This window comes from Rhinatrema bivittatum, chromosome 3 (assembly GCF_901001135.1).
Source record: "Rhinatrema bivittatum chromosome 3, aRhiBiv1.1, whole genome shotgun sequence".
Taxonomy (NCBI): domain Eukaryota; kingdom Metazoa; phylum Chordata; class Amphibia; order Gymnophiona; family Rhinatrematidae; genus Rhinatrema; species Rhinatrema bivittatum.
Window position 1 is genome coordinate 93,331,908 of NC_042617.1, and position 24,718 is coordinate 93,356,625.

A 24,718-nucleotide genomic window follows, 5' to 3' on the forward strand; every position below is an offset into this window, starting at 1 on the left:
CTGAAACTATGCAACTCCTCTCAAGATTTTAATGGGAACCGTCAAAGTTTAGGCGGTACCTGGTAGACTCTTCTAAGAAAACAAAACATTTTCCCCTATTTCCATTGCCACCAGCAAACACAAATAAACTTGAACAGACTTGTCACTCAGTTGTTCACAGCTTCACACGAGTCTGAATGTTCTCACAGTCTATTCCTCTTATACCAGAGAAATTAATATATTATTAAACTAGGAACAGATCATATTGAGACAGCAGTTACCAGTTAAAGTGTGCACAGTGGACTACAATCACATTATGTGTGAGTGCATTACTCGTATCAATGTCTTTTTTACTAGTAACAATAGCAATTCACATACTTTAAATTCCAGGTGGCGCAGGAACGCTGCCTTAGGACATGGAATAGTGCTGACCTATAATATAATAGCTGTTTTTATGATGATAAATAGTCCAAATGCTTTACAATTATAATTTCCTTTTGAAGTTCTGCTGGAGGTGCACTGTACATTCAAAGTGTCTTGTCTTTTATATAATCCGCCCTATGGACGCGGGACCTGAGTAAACTTGCTAACATTAGAAGCTCTCTGTTTTAACATGTAGGCTTATATAACTTAGATTTTTGTATTATGTATTTTCAACAAATGTGCACACAACCATAAAAAAATACAGCATAAAATGGGCTTGCCCATGATACACAATTAGTAAACACCTGGACACAGTTGATTGAAATAATATATAGGCCACAGCTTTATTGATGACTTAACAAGAAAATATAATTTATGTATCTGAGTCTTCCTAAATACTCTTATATTCCCCTCACCTATGGTGGGAAGGGAGAAGCCAATATTAAATGATCTATAGAACATGAACCTCTGGAATCAATGGCCTACCAAAAGTAAGCAAGGTCATGGTTCTCTCAAGACGTTGGTTCATTTCTGGGTATCATTGGAAAGGCTATCACACTCAAAGTAAGGCTGTCAGCCCATAGATATAGGCTAAAACTATCTCAGAGATCAACCAGACTGCCGCCTTACCAGGGCGACGTGGGCCCTGATGACAGCCAGACTCCACACTGTGTCTGCCCCAGCAGTGGTGTTGGGGCTTCCTTCTTACAAACTACTCAGGTTCTCCCCCTATCTAACTCTTTCCCTCCCCCGACAGCTGCAACAGTCATTACTAGGGATGTGAATCGTTTTTTGATGATTTAAAAAAATCGTCCGATATTTTTTAAATCGTCAAAAATCGTTAGAGTGCGCGATACAATAGAAATTCCCCCAATTTATCGTGAAAAATCGTTAATGGGTTAGTGTCCACTAACGGGAGTTATTTGGGGGGAGGGCAGGAAAACCGGCACACCAAAACAACCCCTAAACCCACCCCGACCCTTTAAAACTAAACCCTTACCTTCCCCCACCCTCCGAACCTCCCCAAAACTTTTTACGAGTACCTGGTGGTCCAGTGGAAGCCCCGGGACCGATCTGCTGCTCTTGGGCCATCGGTGACATTTTGGCTGCCACTAATAAAAATGGCGCCGATGGCCCGATAAAAAAACCCCCCACTGACCCTTTAAAAATGACCCCTTTGCTTCCCCCACCCTCCCGAACCCCCCCAAAACCGTTTTAAAATTACTTGGTGGTCCAGTGGGGGCGCGGGGAGCGATCTCCCGCTCTCGGGCCGTCGGCTGCCACTAATACAAATGGCGCCGATGGCCCTTTGCCCTTACCATATGACAGGGTATCCGTGCCATTGGCCGGCCCCTGTCACATGGTAGGAGCACTGGATGGCCGGCACCATTTTTATTAGTGGCAGCCAAAAAAAGAGTGGACACCCTGCCTCCTCACCATGAGTTTGATTGTGCCAAGCCTCCACAGGGTAGGGTCTACCCTTTATCAATACCCGAGGCCAGGGCTATGTCTGAATATATACAGGAAAACCTGAAGAAATGATTTATCCACCACTCTACCTCATCTGCAAGGGCAGGATTCTTTTTTGTGGCCAAGAAGGACGGAACCCTCTGTCCATGAATAGATTATCATGGCTTGAACTCCATTATCCGGAAAGATCAATATCCCTTATCTCTAATTTCAGAGCTATTCGATTGCCTACAAGGGGCAAGAAATTTCTCCAAGTTGGACCTCCAGGGAGCCTATAACTTAATCCGGATACAAAAGGGCTACGAATGGAAGACAGCTTTCAACACCAGAGATGGCCATTATGAATATTTAATCATGCCATTTGGACTCTGCAATGCACCAGCTGTCTTCCAAAATATGATGAACGAGATTTTCAGGAATCTGCTCTATGAATGCGTGGTTGTATACCTAGACACCCTAGTATTCTCTAAGAACCTGCATATCCATCACCAAGATGTCTCTCGAGTTCTCCAACATCTTCAGGATAATCAGTTGTACACTAAGTTGGAGAAATGTTCATTCAAGAGCGAAAGCCTTCCATTCTTAGGATATATTGTCTCCAAGCAAGGCTTTCAAATGGACCCGGAGAAACTCAAGTGTATACAGGATTGGCCACAACCTACCGGTCTATGAGCCCTACAGATGTTCCTTGGCTTCTTCAATTACTACCACACCTTCATTAACAATTATTCCAAGCTGGCAACCCTGTTCATGGCTCTGACTCACAAAGGGGCCAACCATAAACTGTGGCCTCCTGAAGCATTGATGGCCTTTCAAGAGCTAAAGGCAGCTTTCTTCCAGGAACCTTATCTCTGGCATCCCTATCTGCAGTGCCCTTTCATTGTAGAGGTAGAAGCCTCCTTCGAAGGGGTAAGGGCTGTCTTGAGCCAATACTCATCCTCGGGAACCCTGCATCCTTTCTCCTTTTTCTCGAAGAAATTTTCTCTGGCTGAGTGGAATTACAGTATTAGCGACAAGGAGTTGTTGGCCATTAAGCTTGCCTTGGAGGAATGGTGCCAGTGGTTAGAGGGAGCTCAGCACCATATCACTATCTAAACTGACCATAAGAATGTTGAATATTTCCACCAGGCCCAGCATCTGAACCCGCGACAGGCCCGTTGGGCTCTCTTTTTCATTAGCTTTGACTTCGAAATGAAATATAGGCCCACAGCTAAAAACGTACAAGCAGATGCTCCTTTGTGTCTGAGGATACTGCTGAACCAGCCCGGCATATTATAAATCCAGCACGAGTTCTTCTCTCAGCCACCATGACTGTTCCTCCAGGGAAGATGGTTTTTCCACTTAAACTCCATAAAAAGTGTTAAACAGGTCCCACAATTCCCGTGTTGCAGGCCACCTGGACAAGCCCAGACCCTTGCATAGCTCCAGCAATTCTACTGGTGGCCCGATATGCAGAAGGATGTTCGGACTTATGTGAACTCGTGTCCCATCTGCATGCGCCGACCATCTTTAAAATGGCCAGCACCATTTTTTTGGAGAAGACATCGGCGAAGTGAGCATATTGTGGAGGGAGACTAACGGAAGTCAAGAGACATTGCTGGGTTGCAAGCTTCTCCAAGCAGGTCATGTGACAGTCTGGACCCCACTGGGACAGCTGCATAGAAGCCCAATAAAATTGGGGAGAATGTTGCTGGAGCCAGGGCAAACCAGGGACCATGGGGTGAATGGCTTTATTGATAATATGGAACGCCAGGTGCTCCACATGGAGGGAACCAGTATGAAACTTTAGTGGAGCTGTTGTATGAGTAACTTTCCCTGGGAGAGGATCTCTGAGGATGGAGGAGAGGACCAATGGGACCAGGCAGAGGAGAGTAGGAGTCTGGAGATGTTCTACAAGAGCTTTCATCAAGAAGTTGCCTCCTGCTCTGGAATCCACTAGGGTAAGAGTGGAGAAATCCTGATCTCCCAACAAGAGTGTCACGGGAAGAGTTAATGGGGGAACTGGTGTGGTCAGGCCTAGAGTAAATCCCCCACTGAGAGCTAGGTCCAAGAGTTTACCAGCCTTACCAGACAGCGAGCTATTAAGTGGCCCGCCTCACCACAGTAGAGACAGAATCCTTCCTGGCTACATCAGAGGCGCTCTTCTGGAGTCAGCCTGCTGTGGCCTATTTGCATCGGTTTTTCTGTTGCGGCTTAAGGGGAAGCGGGACTTTACCACGGTGAAGGGGGGTGCTGGGAGCGATGGATGGTAGCCGTGAGTCTTCTGGAAACTTATAATTCCCGATTCCGCTCCTGGAGTCGATGGTCAATCCTGCCAGCTAGTTCTATGAGAGTGTCAAGAGAGGCAGGAAGCTTGCAAGCTGCCAGCTCATCTCTGATTTGGGCCACCAAGCCATCCAAAAAGATGGAATGAAGACTGTCCTCACCCAGTGGAGTTCCGAGGCCAAGGTCCGGAATTCAATGGCATAGTTGGAGAGGGAACAAGTGCCCTGGTGGATATGGAGGAGATCTGAACCAGAGGCTGTCTGTCGACTTGGGTTGTCAAACACTGTCCTGAAGAGGTCCAAGAAGCCCCAAAAATCCCGTAGGATGGGATTGGACCATTCCCACAAGGGAGAGGCCCATGCTAAGGCCTTGCCATTCCGAAGGGAGAGGATGTATATGGTCTTTGTGGCATCATCTGGAAATAGTGCAGCTTGGAGGCAGAAATGCATGTTGCACTGATTCAGGAAGCTCCAACAGAGTTGGGGCTCCCCAGAAGAGCATGGGGGAGCTGGAAGCGGTATGACAGAGCAAATGGGTGGCACAGGCTCCATATAGCCTGGTGTGGACAAAATCAGTGAGCCTGCTGGGACTGTGTAATCTAGATGAGCGCTAAGTCCTCCATGGAAGCTGCTAGAGCTTCCAAAACCTTCTATTGTTCCAAAGTCTTCCGGGACAAGCCCGGAATGGCCTGCAGGATGGAAGCCTCCACTGGGTCCATTGCCTTGGCAATCTATTATGCTGGTAGACTCTTGGACCGAGGGGGAGTAGGTGCTGCCTGGGAGCTCCTCTCCACAGGCCCCCAACATCATTAGGTGAGGCTGAAGAGGAACAGAGACCCCACTGGAGCTTCACCACTACAGCCCACGTTCCCCTTAGGTTGAGCCTTTGGGTGCTGGGGCCAGTTGGGCTTATGTGGGGACTCTGCAGAGGAGGAAGTCCAGAGAAGGAGGATACTGTAGCGCAGGCAAAGTTTGGGACAGGAGATGAAGCCCCAAGGATCGAGAAGGGTGGCACAACTCATAGTCTATGTCCAGGCAAGGGTCATGGCAAGCAGCATAGCTCGTACTCAATGTCCAGTCCGAAGTCAAGCCGAGTCAAGCAAGGAGCGAAGAGGAAGGTTGGGACGAGGAAGGACCTCAGGAATGGCAAAGCACATCGCAGGGAGCATGGAGACCTATTGGCAAGGCAAGGCCTGCAGGCAGGAACTTGCCTTATATAGCCCCTGAGAGGTAAGGTCATCAGAAAGGGCAGCGGGACTTTTCCCACCATGGACCTTTAAATTGTGCAGAGAGACATGCACGTGTGCCTAGGGGTTAGGCAACAGATGAAGATGTTGGCAGTGTTTCTGCTGTGAAGGACAATGGCGCGGAGTCAGCAGCCTGAGCCAAGAAGAGCAACGGTGGTGTTCAGAGCTGTGAAGCAGGGGTGTTGCATTGGCAGTGGCTCCCAACTGCCGCCAGGGAACCAGGGCCTGCCTCTGCCACGACAGCATGGTGTTGGGAAAGCGAGGCCAGCCATGGAGCCTTGCAGGTGACAAACACAACATGTGGATTACAAAATAAAACTTAAATCGGTCAATAAATCAATAACAATAAAGAAAGTCATTGACAAACCAAATCGAAGCAGAAACAAACCATGCATGAAACAATGACCCATTACACATCCTCCTCACACCCATCATTCCCAAGCTTAGGAACCCAATTGGCACCATTCCCCATCATTCCCATACTGACTTTTATCCAACAATTCCCTCTTAATTTCACCCTCTCAATCATTTAATTTCACTCACCCCCCTTTCATGTTCTTCCCATCGGCAGAGTTTGGGAGGGTGCCAAGGGGGGGGGGTGCATTGGTACCTCAAACACAAGATGAAAGGATCCGGCAACTACCTGCTGGCAGCTGAAGAGAAAGAAAGGGTCTTTGGCTGATAGTGGATTCCATTTCTTAAGCCATTGGTGGCTTAAGAAAGAGAGAGGCCCCGTGGCGGACAGTGGACTATATCCCACTTGTTGTTGTAGTGAAAGAGAAGCCCCATGGCTGCAAGTGGACCCCATCCCACTGGTGGCTGAAGAAACCAGGAAAGAGAGGCAGCATGTTTGAGAGAGGGAGATCTACTTGAGAGAAGTGTGTGTGTGTGTGTGAGTGAGCAAGAGCATATGCGAAAGAGAAAGGGACTGCGTGTGTATGTGTGCGTCAGTGAGAGCATATGAGTGAGAAAGGGAGTGTGTGTGTCACACAATCCCCAATAATACATGACAATCTCAGGATGACTGGAAATTAAAAGATCCCAGAAATGAAGAGCAAGATATTTTTTTAAAATCCTTATTTAGTTGACACCTGTGGAAATTCCCTAGAGGCACCTATGATTTGCCCTTTCCCCCAGCCCCAGCACAGCCTGCCCTCCCACTCTGAGCCCCAGTACAGCCTACTTAGTGCTATTGCAGCCTCCTCTCCCCCATGGATCTCCAGGAGTAGCACAGCAATCCTCTCCCTTCAGTCTCGGGCCAGGCTATCTCTCCCAGCCCCAGCCCATGGAAACCCAGGGAAACTCCCTGGAGTCTCCTATTTATTGCCCTTCCCCATTAAACCCCAGCTCAGCTTACCCAGTCCAGCATAGCCTGCCCTCAGGCCCCAGCACCTTCAGCATAGCCTGCACTCTCCCAGCCCCAGTACAGCTAGCTCCCCAAGGCCAAGCCTCTCCCTCATCCTCAGCACAGCCTACTCTCCCCCTCCCCCTCCCACCAGCCACAGCACAGTCCAAACTGCAGCTACTCTATCCTCCAGATATTGAATTCATTCTCTGAGGGCTAGGAGCTCTTTGTACTGACTGCACAACCTCTCACACATACAGAACTCAGTACCAAAGGCTGGATCACCCCCCTCTTACTGCTGGACTACTGTCTGCCTCTTAATTTTGTTGGTTGTTAGGGAATAGGGATGTTCAAACTAATCTAAAGTACTTTTAATCTAATGGTATATTTATTTATTTATTTATTTTATTATATGTTTATTCAACTTTTCATTTTTCATAAAGGATATTACACAGTTTGTAAACATAATATATCTTCTCTAGAATAGTCCTAACAAGATTAGCATTAATACATTCTGTGAAAAACCTAAAAAACACACATCATTATTAGTAATTACAAAACCTGAATTAATAATATAGAGCAGTTATTTTCAAGAAATATTAACCTTATAGTAATATGAGCCCAAATTATCCTTAATTCCCCTATTATACAATAGTGGTCTACATGGTCTACGGGGTCAAGTATCAAGGAACGCACGCAATTGTTCAGGTTGATTAAAAACATATCGCGTGTCTTGATTGGCAAGGAAAACGTAAAATGAATTTGTCACCACGCACTACGACTTTCTCCCTTAAAGTTAGAAATTCTTTTCTCCTTAACTGTGTATTATAAGCTACGTCAGGGAACACTCTAATTGGTTGACCATGAAAATTGGAGTTTTGATGCCTAAAATACAATCTAAGAATAGAGTCCCTCTGAGAAATGTCTGCAAAAGAGACAATTAAAGTAGCTCGAGTATTTATCTGCATATCAGAAGATTTTTCCAACAATTCTGATAAATTTATATCTTCACTCTGTTCTGGCAGATCTTTCATTTGTTTTTCTTTTTGAGTTATATAATATATCCTAGATATTATTGGGATTGTTAAATCTGTAAATTTTAGGATATTTTTTAAATAACTTTTAAACAATTCTTTAGGTGATAGTAAGTGAGTTTTTGGAAAATTCAAGATTCTCAAATTTACTCTCCGAATCTGATTTTCAAGTTGTTCTAATTTGTCAGAATGGATTTTCTCAGATTTGATTAAATTCAATTGTACTTTTCCTAATTCAGTAGTTTTAGTTCCCAAATTTTCTACTGCTCCATCCAATTTTTCAATTTTTGTTTGTAGCACTTTATTATTACTCAAAGTTTCTTGTACTAGGGAGGTCAGATCATTAATAGATTTTTGCATGGTGAATATCATTTTACCTATACCCTCCAATGTAAACTTAGTAGATGCAATTACAGGTTCATTAAACATCATTACTTCCTTATTCCCTCCTACCCCCTTCTCCTTAGCAAACATTTCCGTATTAAGTTCCCTCTCTTGGTTTTTTACGACCAAAAAATCAGATTTCAACTGGGGGGAGTATGTATTTCCTTCCCCCTTCTGAGTGGCCAGGGAAGAGACCAAGTTCAAATTTGATTCTTCAAAAACAAATTCTCCACCAACCTTTCCGGTTGGTGGTTCTGGTGTTGTTGGGGCACCAGGGCTCAAGGATGTCTCATATGCCAGGGAATTCAGTCCCTGCTCCTGGGCTAATATTCCAGCGGCATCATCACCTGGTGTTAATTCAAGGGCTCGCACAAAAAGATCTGAGATACGTGGCTGATTTTCATTAATAACTGGAGTAGAAGTCACTATTTTCCCCTTCCTCTTGGTGTGTGGCATTACCAAGATAGGTTGGGGCCAACATTTAAAACATAAACCAGGTACCTTTAGTTGTTATGATCTTTTTGAAACATCATCACTTTAATCCAGGTTCCGTTGATTGCTGAACTAAATAAAGTCCTCATCGAACCCCGGTCGAATCCCGGCAAAGCCGCGCGCCTAAGAGGCGCGCGTCTTGGCAGCGCGCCGACGGCAAGTGCGCCGTAAAGACGCTGTTGTTGTAGGCGTCTGGCAGGCTCCGCCCTCTGACGTCAGAGCCCGGAAGGAGAGCAGGAATTAGGCTGGGCAGCTGGGCAGCGTCCCCTCCGCTCAGGAAATAATGACAAGAGATAATTTCAGCAGATAAAGTACCTCCAAGCAGGGGGCTGCTGCTACCCACAACAAAGCAAGTTCAGCAATAGATTTCTCCCCTTAGGACGCCGCTGTTGTAGGCGTCTGGCAGGCTCCGCCCTCCGACGTCAGAGCCCGGAAGGAGAGCAGGAATTAGGCTGGGCAGCGTCCCCTCCGCTCAGGAAATAATGACAAGAGATAATTTCAGCAGATAAAGTACCTCCAAGCAGGGGGCTGCTGCTACCCACAACAAAGCAAGTTCAGCAATCATATTTATTTATTTAAAGGCTTTTCTATACCAGCGTTCATGAAAAGACATATCACATCGGTTTACATTGAACCAGGTTAGATATACATCAAACAGGGTGGTTTAAACAGGGTTTGACATCAAACAAGAAAGGATGGTCACGAAATAATGGAGGAGGTAGATGGTAAACATATAGACAGCCTATAAAACAGAAAACCATAGAATATTGCACGTTTAACAGCAAATAAACATAAAACCATAGAGTAAAGAGCATTTAACAGTAGGGGAAGGACATGGCTTCAGTTCTTTAGGGAATGGCTTGTCTGAATGGCTTTTTCTTGAACGTTCGATGGCAGGGTTCTTGGCGAAGGTCAGGGGGGAGAGAGGTCCATTGTGCGGGCCCGGCGATGGAGAGAGCGCGTTTCCTGAGAGACGACTTGGCAGGGGTTTGCATAGAGGGTATCTTTGTATGCTGTTCTTATTGGTCTGGAGGACGTGTGAGGTCGAAGAGGGATATTTAAATCGAGAGTGGTCTGCATGTGAATGGTCTTGTGTATCAGTGTTAGTACTTTGTGGAGGATTCTGAATATAATGGGGAGCCAGTTTAACTTTTTGAGGACGGGGGTCACATGCTCTCCTCTGTTGGTGTTGGTCAGGATCCTTGCGGCGGAGTTCTGTAGCATCTGAAGGGGTCTGGTGGTATTCGTGGGAAGGCCAAGAAGGAGGGAATTGCAGTAGTCTATTTTTGAGAGTATGATGGCCTGGAGTACCGTGCCGAAGTCATGTGCATGTAGGAGGGGTTTCAGTTTTTTTAGGATTTGTAGTTTGAAGAAACATTCCTTTGTTGTGTTACTGATACATTTTTTTAGGTTCAGATTGTTATCCAGAGTTACGCCGAGGTCTCTCACATGGGTGATGGAGGTTGTTAGTGGCGAAAGGAGGTTGCTGACTGCCAGATCTTTGTCGTCCTGAGAGATGAGCAGGAGTTCAGTTTTGGCTGTGTTAAGCACTAAGTTAAGGCTGGAGAGGAGGAAGTTGATGGACTGAAGGCAACCGTTCCAGAAGTTGAGGGTTTTGGAGATAGATTCAGTCACAGGAATGAGGATCTGCACATCATCGGCGTAAATGAAGTGAGTTACCTTTAAATTTGTGAGGAGTTGGCAGAGAGGGAGGAGATAGATGTTAAAAAGGGTGGGGGAGAGAGAGGATCCTTGCGGGACATCAAGAGTTGACCTGACGGGGGGAGATTCTTTGTTACTTATTCTGACCTTGAAACTCCTATTACAGAGGAAGGACTTGAACCAATTGAGAGCTGTTCCTGATATGCCGATGTCTGATAGACGGTTGATGAGGATGGAGTAATTCACGGTGTCGAAAGTGGCTGAAATATCGAGCAGCGCCAGCAGAAAAGTAGACTTATTATCAAGGCCCAAGAGGATACTGTCTGTGAGTGAGATTAGAAGGGATTCAGTATTAAGCGATTTACGGAATCCAAACTGAGCTGGGGCGAGGATCTTGTGTTCGTCAAGGTATTCTGAGAGCTGGTTGTTGACAGTTTTCTCCATGAGTTTGGCAATAAATGGGAGGTTGGCGATGGGTCGAAAGTTAGCAGGATCAGAAGGATTCAGATTGGGTTTCTTTAGTAGTGGTTTAACAGAGGCGAGTTTTAGAGAATCTGGTACTAATCCTTGTGATAGAGAGCAGTTGATAATTTCTGCGAGTGGTTTAGAAATAGTTTCTGGGATGCTGATCAGTAGTTTTGAGGGGATGGGATCCAGATGAGAAGAGGGTTTCATCTTCTTTAGCAAGATTTCTATTTCGAGGGGAGAAATGGGTTCGAATGAATCGAAGATTGCTTTCTGGAAGTTGTTGGGGGTGTAAGGGGGAGGTGGCTGGATTTTGGCGGAGGCGAGTGGTGCTATGAGATTGGAGATTTTTTTGTCAAAGAATATAGCAAGTTCTGAGGACTTGACTTGGGCTTGGTTGTCTGGGATGGCCATGGAGGACGGCTGTGTCAGATCTGCGACATAAGAGAACAATGCCTTGGCATCGAAGAAGAAGTTATGAATTTTGCGGGCATAGAAATCTCTCTTTGTGCAGAGGATAATGTTTCTGTAGTTGTGCATGGTTTTTTTGTAGGTCGATAAAGAAGATGCGGAGGGATTCCTGTGCCATAAGTGTTCTTTGCGTCTTTGGTCTTGTTTGAATTTTTTCAGTTCCTGTGTGAACCAGGGTTTGTTGTTCTTGAGGGAAGGGTTTAAATTTTTTGTCGTCAGGGGGCATATTTTATATGCCACCTTGTTAGTGAAATTTTAGATTTGTCAGTTAGTGATCCTCCAGAGACTACAATTAATCTACTTAAAACTACCCCGTTACACATCTTATTGATCCTTGTTTTGAACTAACTCCCTGTTATTGTATCAAATAAATAAATCTGTTGATGAATATTTATAGCAAACTTTGTTTTGGCACATGCTTCTGATCCTCTACTGCTGGAAAGAAGGGGAGATGTAGAATCTGGGCTGTGGGAACTTAAGCCTAACATCCTCTGCTAGAAGAAATATACACATGAACCTTCAGGTCCTATACAACCAGGGTTGCCAGATACCAAAACATTTTAGAGCTCAGTCACCAAATCTAGCCCAAAAGTAGCCCATGACTCAAAAGTTGCAAAAACAGTTTTTATTGTGTACTATTTTACAAAAATTCCTGCATTGCATACAGGCAAATTTACAAAATTAACAATGTATATAAAAAAGTTAAAAAAAACATTGCTAGAAAAGTCTAAAACTCGAGATTGTCATGTTCACTATCACTATTGCCATATGTTTCATCTGAGAGTTATGCAGAGCTGCTCCATTCAAGATGTATTAGAAGCAAGTCCAGGTCGGGGACTCGACCCCCCCCCCAGGGCATTAAATGCTGCTGTTCTGTTCCTGTTCAGGGGTGGTCAAACAAGCAGCTTTCTTTTTTCAAACCCTGCAGGGTTGAAATGAGGTGGCAGAACAATGAAAGCATTTCTTTAAAGTTCCTGGCAGGGCGAAAGTAGCAGCAAAATAATGATGCAAGTTGGCTTCCAACCTATATCTTAATGCAATTCACAATCGGCCCACTCAGGATCCCAGGAATGATGGAACCCAATGCCGTTATATTGATTGCTATAGTACTATACTGGCACTGTTGATTACTCTTGGATAGAATAGTCTGGGGCTCATTTATAAAATGTGACTGTTAGCACTGACAGCTCTATTCCCTTTAACACTGAAAACAATGCTGTATTTATGAGAGAAACTAATAGCACTATTTTACAATATGACATGGCATTGCAGATGGTAATGGTTCTCACCCAGGGATATCTGGAAGCTTGTCAGGGAGTTCACAGCTAGCCCATTACTACCACATGAGAAAGGGAAGTCTGAACTGCAAGAAACAGCCACCTGCCACTGCACAGAAAAAGCTACCCTCAGTGATATTGATGTTCCTTTGTCAACAGCGATTTGCACTTCTACCTAGAATAAGCCATAGACTATATTTAGTCTTTATTTTCTTTTGATGGGAGAAGTAAGACAGAGAGAGAGAAATGTCCACTTGTAATATTCATCCCTCTAACTCTCTAAAATGAGCAAAGCAAACTTAAGCTGACTGATACTCACTTTAAAACAAATAAGAGGAAATATTTTTTTACTCAACTCATAATTAAGCTCTGGAATTCATGGCCACAGGATGTGGTGAAAGTTATTAGTGAAGCTATGTTTAAGAAAGGTTTGGACAAGTTCCTGAAGGAAAAGTCCATTAACCATTATTAAGTTAGTAATGCAGAAATCTACTGTTTACTCTTGGGATAAACAGCTTGGAACCTATCTACCCCTTGGGATCATGCCAGCTACTTGTGACCTAGCTTGGCAACTGTTGGAAACAGGATACTGGGTTTGATGACCTTTGGTCTGACCCAGTATGGCATGTCTTATGTTTTTATGTCCTCTGGAGCCCATTTCTAGGGCTAATGAGAGAAGTATGTAGATAAACCTTTCAGTCCTCTGCTGCAGACTGACACCACTTCCTACTAAGCACATTATATATACAGATTACTGGGTGTTACTTGATATGTTTGCTGTTTTGAAATATTTTATTGGTGCTTTGTGAAATATATAAAAATATTTGAGTTTTTAATTATTAAATGTTCTATTCACCAGCTGTTTTGAAATATTTATTCTTTTTATTAGTATGGTTTGACTATTATGATTGATGTTTTATATTTCTTGATTTTCTTGTTTTATGTTTTCTAAGGAATGGCCATGTTTCTGTTTTTCTATTGTTGTACTGGCTTGCAGCAATCTCCAGTTCAGTTTTTGCCTGTATGTTTCTGTTTATGCTCTATGGTCTCTTTATTCCTTATTTGTCTTAAATAGTTAACTGACATCTGTGGGTATATTTTGTAAAATCTATGATGTTAAATATCATTGGAATAAGATCTTGTATCCATTTTCTAAAATTGTTAATGCAATGCTATCTAATGATTTTAATGGTAGTTTTGCTGGGAGGCTAAAACTAGTCAGGGATTTGTTTATATGATCTTTAGAGTTTTAATTCTAATGTCTTATAGACAAGTTGCCAGATACAGTTAATGTCAGGTCAAGGTATTCAGAGTCTAGGGGTGTGCTCTATTTTTTGGTTATTTAGGAACAATTTGAAATTTGTGCTGGAGATTTTTTTTTGAGCCTGTTCTTCTGGTGATGTATGATCCAGGAATACATGGTAGAAAATGAAAGAATATGTCTGCTTTTATTCTGTAATTGCAGCATTTCTATATTTCTAAGGCCAGCACTGGAGTGGTGGGGGGAATGGGGAGGTCGCTGGGGTCAGGGGGAATGATAAATGGTGCCCCTTGATGCTAATTCATGTCAATCGGGGGGGGGGGGGGGGAATTGACGAGGGTATTCAACCTTTCCCCTTCTTCCTAGCCTTACCTCCTTACCTCCTTACGCTTTGCCCCCTTCCCCAAATGAAGAAGTCAAACTATGTCTATGGTTCTTCCATTCACTCCAGTTTGACACCCTCACTCCCAATTATACCCTCTCCTGCTCCTTCAATCACCCTTTTTCTGATTCACGTCCATCCCTAGTCATACTCTTGCATAGTTTACCCCCCTCCCCAATATCCTTCTCTGGCTCGCTCTGTCATACACTTCCCTCCATCACCCCTTCTGGCTCTCACAAACTCAAACCTCCCACTCCCCTCTGTGTGTGTATCTCTCTCTCTCTCTCTTTTCTCTTAAACCTTTTCCAATTCTAATCACCATCTCTATCTCTCGCACCCCTTCCATCCCTTATTATCACCTCCAACTCTCTGTCACCCTCCCCATCTTTAACACCTCTGGCTCTCTGTCTCTCTTCCTCTCCCCCCTTCATCATCTCTGGTTTTCTCATATACCCACACTCCACCCTTCTTTTATCCCACCCCTTTCACCATTTCTGGCTTTCTTTCTCATATTCCTGCCCCCTTTATCTCTCTCTCACACCCTACTACCCCTTTCAACCTGCTCTCCCACACCTACTCTTTAGCTCTTCTGCCCCTGCACTTTCCTGCCACACCCGTTAACACACACTTCCCTCCCACATGTTTCTCATGCTCCCTCTACCCTCTCTTCCCCCCTCTATTCTTTCCCCCACTTCACAGCCATAAAATCTGGTCCTCTCGCTGCTGCTGAAGAACACATGAGAGCCTGGAACATGGGGAGGAAATTGTTGTGAAGCAGTCCAATTGTATTGTTGACTTTTTTCTCACCCCTCAGCATTCAATCCCCTCCACATCTCCCTAACAGTTCCCCCCCCCCCCCATCTTGCACTGATATTTATATCATCTGCAGGCCCAACATTCATGCCCTCCTGCACTGCTCCTCCTCAGGCATTCATTTCTACCTATTCTCACCGTTTCTACTCCAACTCTCACCCTCCTCCTGTCCCTGCTGGCTCCAGACAGTTCCTGACACATCATTTCCCCAGATTCTGCTAGGGGGACTCCTGTTTGCTCTGCATTGTTTGGTCCAGCCGCACTTCTTTCCCTCTTGTCCCAGAATAACAAGAGGGGAAGGACTGGATTAGAAAGCAGAGTAGCTCTTCTTTGCTGTGCTCTATGTGCTTCAGGCTCACCTTCTCCCCTCCTGCTCGCCACATGGGAGGGGAGGAACTGGAACAGAAAGCAGAGGGCATGAGCTCCATGACCTCATGTCAAGCCACCACCATGGCACAGGAAGGACATTCCCACGGCAGACCTGTTGAGGAGCACTGGCATGACTGAAATCACCCTCTGAAGGAACCCAGATTACCCAACATTTCCCAGAAACAGGCTGTCAGCCCCATCCCCAGCTGCTCCACTCAGGAGGAGATTAGCAGCAGCATTCTCCTCATTTCCCCTAAAAAATACATTATAAAAACAAATACACTTTAGATATCAGTGTGTGGTAGTGATTTGGGTTGGAATTTCACAGTATGAACAGTCTGTCTGTGCAAGACTTGTTTAGACTTGGTGAATGGGAAGGGAGTAGCATTTGAATTGGGAAAGACAGAGGAGGAAGACCTCAGGGGAATTTTCCTGTGAGAAGTGGTAAAAGTGCAGGGAGTGTGGAAAGTGCACTCTGTGCTGGTGATGTGTGGGCAATTGTGTTAGGCTAAATAATAGGGAGGGATAGTGAAGGAAGGATGACAGGGGAAGGGACATAAAACGAGGCCATGTAGAGAGGGAAAGACAGTAGAGGAGATCAGAGAGTCTAGTATGAGGAGAGTAGGGGAAAAAAGTGAGTGATACAACTTTTGCGATGGACATGAAAGTACAAAGAAAGCACTGGAGGGGGAGGGATATTGTGAGGACCTTAGTCACATGTAAGTGGGTCACTAAGAGGAAGAGGTGAAATAAGAGCCAAACAGTTGGGCATCAGCGTGAAAAGAAGGTATATGGGCAAAATGTATAAATGAACGGCATGGGGGAAAGAAGACAAATGTGTGTTACAATATAGAGATGAGTCCATCCAAGTAAGGAGATTGAGATTAAAAAAATCATGATTTGCTATCGGCTTGAACCGCTCATCTGGGTTCTGTTCCCTATAATGGCAAAAACTGCTTTAAAATTCCATGATCATGAAACATCATAATGTGGCATATTTCTGCTTCTAGAGAAGACAAAATAGAGAATTTCTCTTCCGAGGTTTGTAAGGAATGTTTCTTGTTCCAGAGCAGAGAGATATCATTTCAAGTCTAGGAGACAAAAGGCAGATTGTTTCTTGGTCCATAGAGAAAACTTTAAAAATGACTCGATTCAGGATAGTTACTGCATTTGGAAATATATTTTCTTTTACTATGATTATATTGCAATTGTTAGTAAGCCCTCAGTCAAAGGGGACTCAGATTTTATGGTTGTGATTTGTCCTGTCTCTCGCTGTTGCGGGGAGAGGGAGGGGAGAAACACCAAGGTGAGAAGGGGCCTAGGACGTGAAGAGACTGGGACAGCATGGGAGGCATTATTCAAAAAGATGGAAGACACCGAGGCAAAATGGAAGGATGAAGAAATGGGTGGCATGGGGTGGGCACGAGGAAAAAAAGATGAATAGAGCAAATGGGCGTAAAATGGGAAAACATGTGAGAAGCTGGGTGGCAGGTATGAGGGTAGCTCTTAGTGACTTCAGTGAGTAGTCAATGGCCAGAGACAAGAACACATTTATTCATTTTGAAGGCTCTTGTGCGGCTGGTTGGAAGCTTCTGGGGATTTTGAAATATAAATATATATTGACTGAGGCATAGTGCAAGGGGGTTGTAATTGTAGATGGATATAGAGAATCTACTGTAGTTCCCTCCACAATACAGCAGGTAGGAAAGGGACAGCTATTGCCCAGGTTGGCCCACATATCATTCTTTCAGCATAATACACATACTGCAGATTGAATATCTGCACTTATTTACTCATTGACATGGCTGAGGAATTCTGCAGAACGAAAGCCTTATTTTTTTAACACGTTTCTTATTGACCCTATCACCAATTTACAATATTCTTGGAGAATTAATCTTTCCGAAATCATTTTATTTGAAACTTGGCTATAGTATTAAAATACTGTTCTTATCCCAGGTTAGTTTGTAGGTTGTTATGAATTCCTACAATATTCCTTTGCCTTTGGCAAAACATAATGTCATGGAAAAGCTTACTCTTACCTCTCAGGTTCAGCTTCTCAATGGGCTCTCCATGTCCAGCTTCCTTATTTTTAAAGTAGGAAATAGATGTGTCTTTAAATATGAACCAATAAGGCTTACATGTTTTTAATGTTAGCTTTTTAGGCCTGTAAGGAAAACAACAACATTTATGTTAAAGCTCACACAAAATCTTTTTTTTATTATTTATATTTTTATTGAGTTATAACATTTATTTACAAATGTAATAATCCAATAATTTCCAGCAACATTTAACAATTTCAAATTATACTTTACATAATATATTTCATATCCTAGCCCACATCTAGGGATACAGGTAGAGTTCCTGACTACTGCATGTCATTACCTTTTATTGCAACCCTAACTCCTTTAACTAATACCTACTATTTTGGAGACTTGTCTTTAAGAATCGCTCCAAGTGAGTGGGGTCAGTAAAAATAAACTTGTTGTTCTGAAATGTTATATGACATTTGCAGGGAAATTTTAGGAAATAACTAGCTCCCAGATCGAGAGCCTGTTTTTTTAAATTTAGAAATTGTTTCCTACGCACTTGTGTAGCGCGTGAAACATCCGGGAAAATTTGAATTTTTTGCCCGCAAAAGATAAAATCCTTAGTTTGAAAATACTTTGAGAATAATACATCCTTATCCTTCTTTAAAGAAAAAGAAACCAACAATGTGGCTCTCGTATGAATATTGTCCATGGAATCCTCTAAAAAAGTAGAGACTCTAGGACTATTCAAAGTATCTATACCCCCCTCTTGACCTTGGAGCAATCTTTTAGTAGGTAAGTAATACAATCTTGATAACACAGGAATTTTATTAGTCTCAAAGGACAATATCTCAACAACATATTTATTGAATAATTCGGTAGCTGACATGAATCTAGTTTTAGGGAAATTCAATAATCTTAAATTGACAGACCTCAGTTCGTTCTCCAATAATTCAACTTGATTATGCAGCACCAAATTATCTTTAATAAATGAGGTATTGGTGGCATACATAATGTTTACTTGTGGACTTAATACTGCAACCGCTTGTTCAAACTTTATAGCCTTACTTTCCAAGTCTTCAAATTTTGATCTCACTTGGAGAGAAAAATCATGTACTTGAGACACTGACTTAGTTTTTTGTCAATTTTTGCAGATAACCTCCATACATCTAGAAGGGTTACATTCTCTGGTTCAACATTACATTCTTCACCTTCAATAATTATAATCAGGTATTATCATTAGACATGGAACGGAATTATTACTAACAGTTATTCTTTCCCCTTCTATTTCATTAATCAATGGCCTATTCCCTTCTGTAATGTACCCATTTCCTAACCGGTCTTGGGTCACTAACAGGGGGTTTTCAGCTATATTTGTCACACCAATACCCTCCCTTGAGGGTTGTAAGGGGGGTTGTGCAGACCTGGGACTTAAGGAAACCCCCAATTGGGAGTTCCCTTCTATATTGTCCCTAAGCGTGGACTCACCCATATGTATTATATGGTCATCCATGGGTCCAAATTTCCTTGAAGGAGTTGTTGGTGAGGAAGTCCAAGTCTTAGATTTATGTTTTCTTCCCATAATTTAATACAAGAAAAAAAAAGGCAATAAAAGAAGAAAAGGAAAAAAAAATTTACCAGGGGTGCGCCCCTTTGGCGCGTGGCTTCAGCTGCGCGCCGGGGGCTGTGCGCCGCAGGGCCCTTATTTTATGGTGTTCTGGGGCTCCTATGGATGATGTCACAAAGGGGGCGACCTCTCAACTGCACCTCCCTCCTCCCTCGATGAGGAGTTAAAGTTCTTTTCACTCTCACCGCTGAATAGCGACTCGTCTCGGGGTCCCAGCAAGCAGTCGACTCTCCTCCTTTCCCCGACTTGCGCGCCGCAGGGCCCTTACTTTATGGTGTCCCGGGGCTCCTATGGATGATGTCACAAAGGGGGCGACCTCTCAACTGCACCTCCCTCCTCCCTCGATGAGGAGTTAAAGTTCTTTTCACTCTCACCGCTGAATAGCGACTCGTCTCGGGGTCCCAGCAAGCAGTCGACTCTCCTCCTTTCCCCGACTTGCGCGCCGCAGGGCCCTCACTTTATGGTGTCCCGGGGCTCCTATGGATGACGTCACAAAGGGGGTGACCTCTCAAACCGCACCTCCCTCCTCTCTCGATGAGGAGTTAAAGCTCTTTTCACTCTCACCACTGAATAGCGACTCGTCTCGGGGTCCCAGCAAGCAGTCGACTCTCCTCCTTTCCTCGACTTGCGCGCCAAAGGACCCTTACTTTATGGTGTCCCGGGGCTCCTATGGATGATGTCACAAAGGGGGCGACCTCTCAAGCTGCACCTCCCTCCTCCCTTGACGAGGAGTTAAAGTTCTTTTCACTCTCACCAGTGAATAACGACTTGTCTCGGGGTCCCAGCGAGCAGTCGACTCTCCTCCTTTTCCCGACTTGCGTGCCGCAGAGCCCTTACTTTATGGTGTCTCGGGGCGCCTATGGATGACATCACAAAGGGGGCGACCTCTCAAGCTGCACCTTCCTCCTCCCTCGACAAGGAGTTAAAGTTTTTTTTAACTCTCACGGCTGAATAGCGACTCGTCTCGGGGTCCAAGCAAGCAGTCGGCTCTCCTCCTTTCCCCCAGCTCACACCAAATCTATACAATGCACATTTTAATACTGTCTCATTGTTTACATGATGTATTTAAGAAGAATTCTGTGAACATTTAATATCCCATGACAAGTATGATTAATGAATATCTAGCAGGTTAAGACTTCTGTCTAATAAACTGGAAGCAGAAAATACTCTATTAAGGTATCAAAATAGAATGGGGAATAGGAGTAGGTTGTCAGGGCTGGTGCAAGGGTATTAGATGCCCCAGGCAAAACTTCACTCATAGGGCAAATTCCCCCACCCCCACCCTAGGAGCATCTCTTGTCCTCTCCCATCTCCCAGCCCCAGGATCTAGGATGCGCTAAGAAAGAAGTGGGGAGCATCCTGCATCTGCTGGCTCCAGAACTTTGACGCTCTAGGAGGCCACCTAATCTGCCCAATGCTTTCACTGAACCTGTAGGTTGTGTCCCTGACTAAAATTTGAGGAAACTTTTCCATTTCTGGTATTAAGTTGCAGAGAGGCAAAATAGGCTAGAATATTACTAGGTCACACATTTTTGCACAGAAAGTCTTAGGGTGATGTCTGAAAAGTTACATTTTTTGGTTCTGTATTTACGTTTTCTGCACCATTCTGGAAAGTTTTAATATATATACCTGACTATCACAATGAGGTCAACTCACAGACATTCTTCTTGGCCTTTGGAGGGTGAATAGTGGGAAAAAATCTGAATAGCAACAGTATCATAAATCAGATATTTGGGAGATTTGCAGAAAAATATGAAAATATTGGCTTTTGCCTGAAAAATTATCTGATGTGCACAGAAGTCTTCATAGACACTCCATTATCTCCCTCCTCTACTCCACCCGCAGGCTCATTGACAAAGATTCTTATATATACATATCTATATCTATATATTTTGTGGCCCTTGCCGAGGCTGAAAATCGTTTCTAACACTCTTGCTAACATGACTACTACCAAAAAACACAGGGAGAGCTGCTTAAAAAAATTAGAGAATTAATTATTTAGAAAAATGAAAAGGCTTTTAATTGATTGTGTCTACTGGAGCTTAAAATGCCTGTCTACTCTAATACAAATTCCAGGCTGCAGATTTCAAATCACATCAAGTCTCCGAGAGCTTGCATTAAGAGTTTTACACTTTCTAAAATGAAAATAAAAAGAAAACCTTTTACAAAGCAGCTTCTAGAGTACATTTTAAAAAAATGTGTTTCTTGTATCATTTTCTGTTATTCCTTTGAAGGGTGGAACATGAAATAGTGCTTACTAAGGGGGTCATTTATCAAAGTGCTATATGGCGTTTTCGCATGCAAAAACGCCTTTAATGATTGCGAAAATGCAAATAAGGAAAAGGGAAGGAGTTTGGGACAGGATTTCTGGCCAAGTAGGCTGGCTTTGTGATATTTTAGAGAGAGAGAGAGAGAGAGAGAGAGAGAGAGAGAGAGAGAGAGAGAGAGAGAGAGAGAGAGAGAGAGAGAGAGAGAGAGAGAGAGAGAGAGAGAGAGTACACCTAGCTATATGGTACTCATACTAGGTAGGTATTTATACCTCTATATGAGGCGCACCTAGTTACTCGAGGTGAGGTTTAGGTATTAGTGTAGGGGTTAGGTGCCACTTTAACAGGCAGAGTCCGATGTACGAACAGAGCAGTGCATGCTTGTGAAGATTTGATGACCTTCGGAGTGAGAACACTCACAGAAAGATGAGATTTGTGCAATGTTCTCTCAACCTAGCTTGACATCAAATCTTCACAAGCGTGTACTGTTCTGTTCGTACGTCGCACTCTGCATGCTGTAGTGTCCCCTAACCCCTACACTAATACCTAAACCTCACCTCGAGTAACTAGGTGGGCCTCATATAGAGGTATAAATACCTACCTAGTATGAAGGCCTTATAGCTAGGTGCTCTCTCTCTCTCTCCCCCCAAAGTGATTCACACTCTTTTCCTATCACATGTGATATTTAGTGCATTTTGATAAATCCAGGCCTAAAATCTATAGCTCATCAGTGTGTCTTTTTCCATATTTTTAATGCTCTAACAGTTTTAACAGAGCTTTTTGTTATGCATCATTTTGATTGATAGCTTCTTTAACCAATAGGATTTTCTCATTCCTGTGTGCATTCCTGTGTGCATTCCTGTGTGCATATGGGCATGACAATATACCAAAACTAGGCTCATAAAGATTGATATCCACAACCAGGGCAGAAAGCACTTTTAGAAAATCAGAGTTCCACAGCAATGTAAAATATCACAGTCAGAACTCTGCTAGCCAAACAGAAACAAACATGTTGAATGAATTATTGACAGCATTGTGACTTTTATTAAATTTGAAATTATGATTGGGTAGAACAGAAAAATATTTTGCTAAACATTTTAACACCAAAATAAGGCAAATCTGTAGAAAGTAAGGCTAACAGTCTTTTAAATAGTGGTTCGACATGTAGGCCTCTTTCACTTTCATTTACTTTGTGAATTTTTTTTGTTTACCTATCCATTGCAGTACCTGTACATCAGATGGTTAACTGTTGCCAGCTTCTTTTACACAAACTACAATAAATGAAAAAGTAACTATAGAGATATATATATATATATTTTTTTTTTTTAACAAACTCCTTGAAATAACTCATGCAACTTCAAAGAGATGTATTCTCTTTCATCTTGGCACATCTTGATACTACCATGAATGCTGCATTCATTTCTCCCCCACCCGCCCGCCCCCAGACTGTCATACAGTAGGTTTGCTAAAATGTAAATATGGTGATTACAGGGTTTGGCTAGCAGTATTAGAAGACTGATCTAAAATGTGTCTGTAAAATGGAACTGCCAGCCCCAAGTTCCACAATACCATGATTCATTGGTCTAAAGTCTAATATAGTGTTGAAATATCAACTCATTAAAAATCATGACAAATAAGATCACACTGGAGACAGCTGTATGTAAATATAGAAACATACATAAGACCAGACTGAAGGTTCAAGGAAAAAGTAGGACAAAAAAAGTGAAAAAGCCTGCAATTCCATTTATTTGTACAGGTTTGAAAAAATGCATCTTTTGCCTAAGGATTTAGTGCCAGATTTATTAAGGCTTTTCTCCCATTTTGTGTCTATGGGAAAACCCTTAGTGAATCAGGTACTTAGTTTTCTAGGAAAATTCTCTGAAATGAAAGTCTTACAAAAAATATAAGGTGCTACCTTTTTATTGAATATGAGAGAGAAAGAGAGAGAGAGAGAGACTCTCTATAAAGCCTTCACAGTATTCAACTATTTATATCACTATAGGAGGGCCAGATAGTAACTTGAGGTGAGGTTTTGGAGGTGGTCTAGGGTTTTAAGGCTAGTTTTACATGCAGAGTGAGTTGTACAAACAGCACAATAGACCTCAGTGAACATTTGATGTAATTTGGAGTGAGGAAAGTCAGACTAAGATGAGATTACTTCCATGTTCTCTCGCCCTAGCTTGATTAGTACCCTGATAGAGAGTCCATCTAATTGCTGTTCGTACGTGTCACTCTCTCTCACCTGATTTCAAAAAATTTACATTCATATCATGCATTGCAATAACTATCACAGGCAACATGGCAATAACACATTTTGGTAAATGAGCCTGTGAGAAAGATAATAATTTTTTGTGGAAAACATTTCTAGTCTCGCATTTGGAGGAAATAGGATACAATGATATGTTATTTTAAAACTATGCAAGGCAACAGATTTGCAGATACTGTACTATTCTTTTGCCCAAAATTGAAATCTAGCTCTTAGTGATAAAATTGGAATATTTTATTTTCTGTATTCCTTTCAAGATACTTACCTGAATAGCTTGAGATTATCTGCAAGTTTTGGTATATCTGTGATATCCTCCTAGGGTGAAGCAAAAAACATAGGAAATTAGAAATTGTTTTGATATTTGTAACTGCAGTCTTACAATGTAATGTTCATATTTATTGTTTGTTTATCATCCATTTTACCAACAGCTCATATGTGTTCTCTGATCAACCCTGAAGAATTGGACAGCAAATTAGGTAATTTTTTTTTTAAATGGTTCTAAAAGAAATTAGCATAAAAAGTATGCAGTCCTACATGGTCTTGCCATGCATGCTTCAGATCAATGTTAATTTTAGATGAAGTTACTTCAGCAAAGATAACCTGCCTTACTGAAAAGATATGTATTTCCACAACGTATGACAGAAGAATAATTGCTCAGGCCAACAAAGATCAGGGGTACTGTAAGACCTCAATGTTAATTTTTAAAACTACGTCATTGGTTAAAATATTTTATTGATGTAGGGAATCTCTAGTTTCCCCTAACTGAAAGGAGTGTACCAATTGATTGGGGAGGTTCTGTGTAGAAATTAGTGAGAGAGGTTTGGATTTTGCTTCCCCATGTGGGGACTGTAGATGGTGTGAGCTTGCTGTTTATCATCCCAAATCACCATCTATCCTCATGGAGTTTTAGTTACAATTCAAGCTGACAGGAAGCCTCTGTGTCCCCTGCTTGCTAATTTTTTCCTGAGTTATGGGAAAAGAGCAAGGAAGTTTTCCCATTTTAGGGGTCAGCCTCTTGTTGACTTGTCTATTCAGTCTTTATGCTTGCTTTGGACTCTTTTAAGCCAATTTTTGAGAATCCTTCTGTGAGAGCCGGTTCCCCCTTGTTGCAGTGGATTGGGGACATCCCTGTATTCAAGGCTGAATTTGGGGTAAAGAAGACCTGAAGTGTGCTATCTTTCTATCAGAAGATA

General features: G+C 42.9%; 1 protein-coding gene across 2 annotated transcripts in view; it reads right to left on the reverse strand.

Annotated features, from left to right (window-relative positions):
* FERMT1 (fermitin family member 1) overlaps positions 1-24,718 on the reverse strand; it is a 213,159-nt gene that overhangs the window by 40,353 nt on the left and 148,088 nt on the right. For both annotated transcript variants that reach the window (XM_029593498.1, XM_029593499.1), the window contains 2 exons: positions 23,791-23,840; positions 17,378-17,502 (listed from right to left, as the gene is read on the reverse strand). In XM_029593498.1, coding sequence (XP_029449358.1) covers positions 17,378-17,502; positions 23,791-23,840 — 175 coding nt within the window. The remainder of the gene's footprint in view (positions 1-17,377; positions 17,503-23,790; positions 23,841-24,718) is intronic.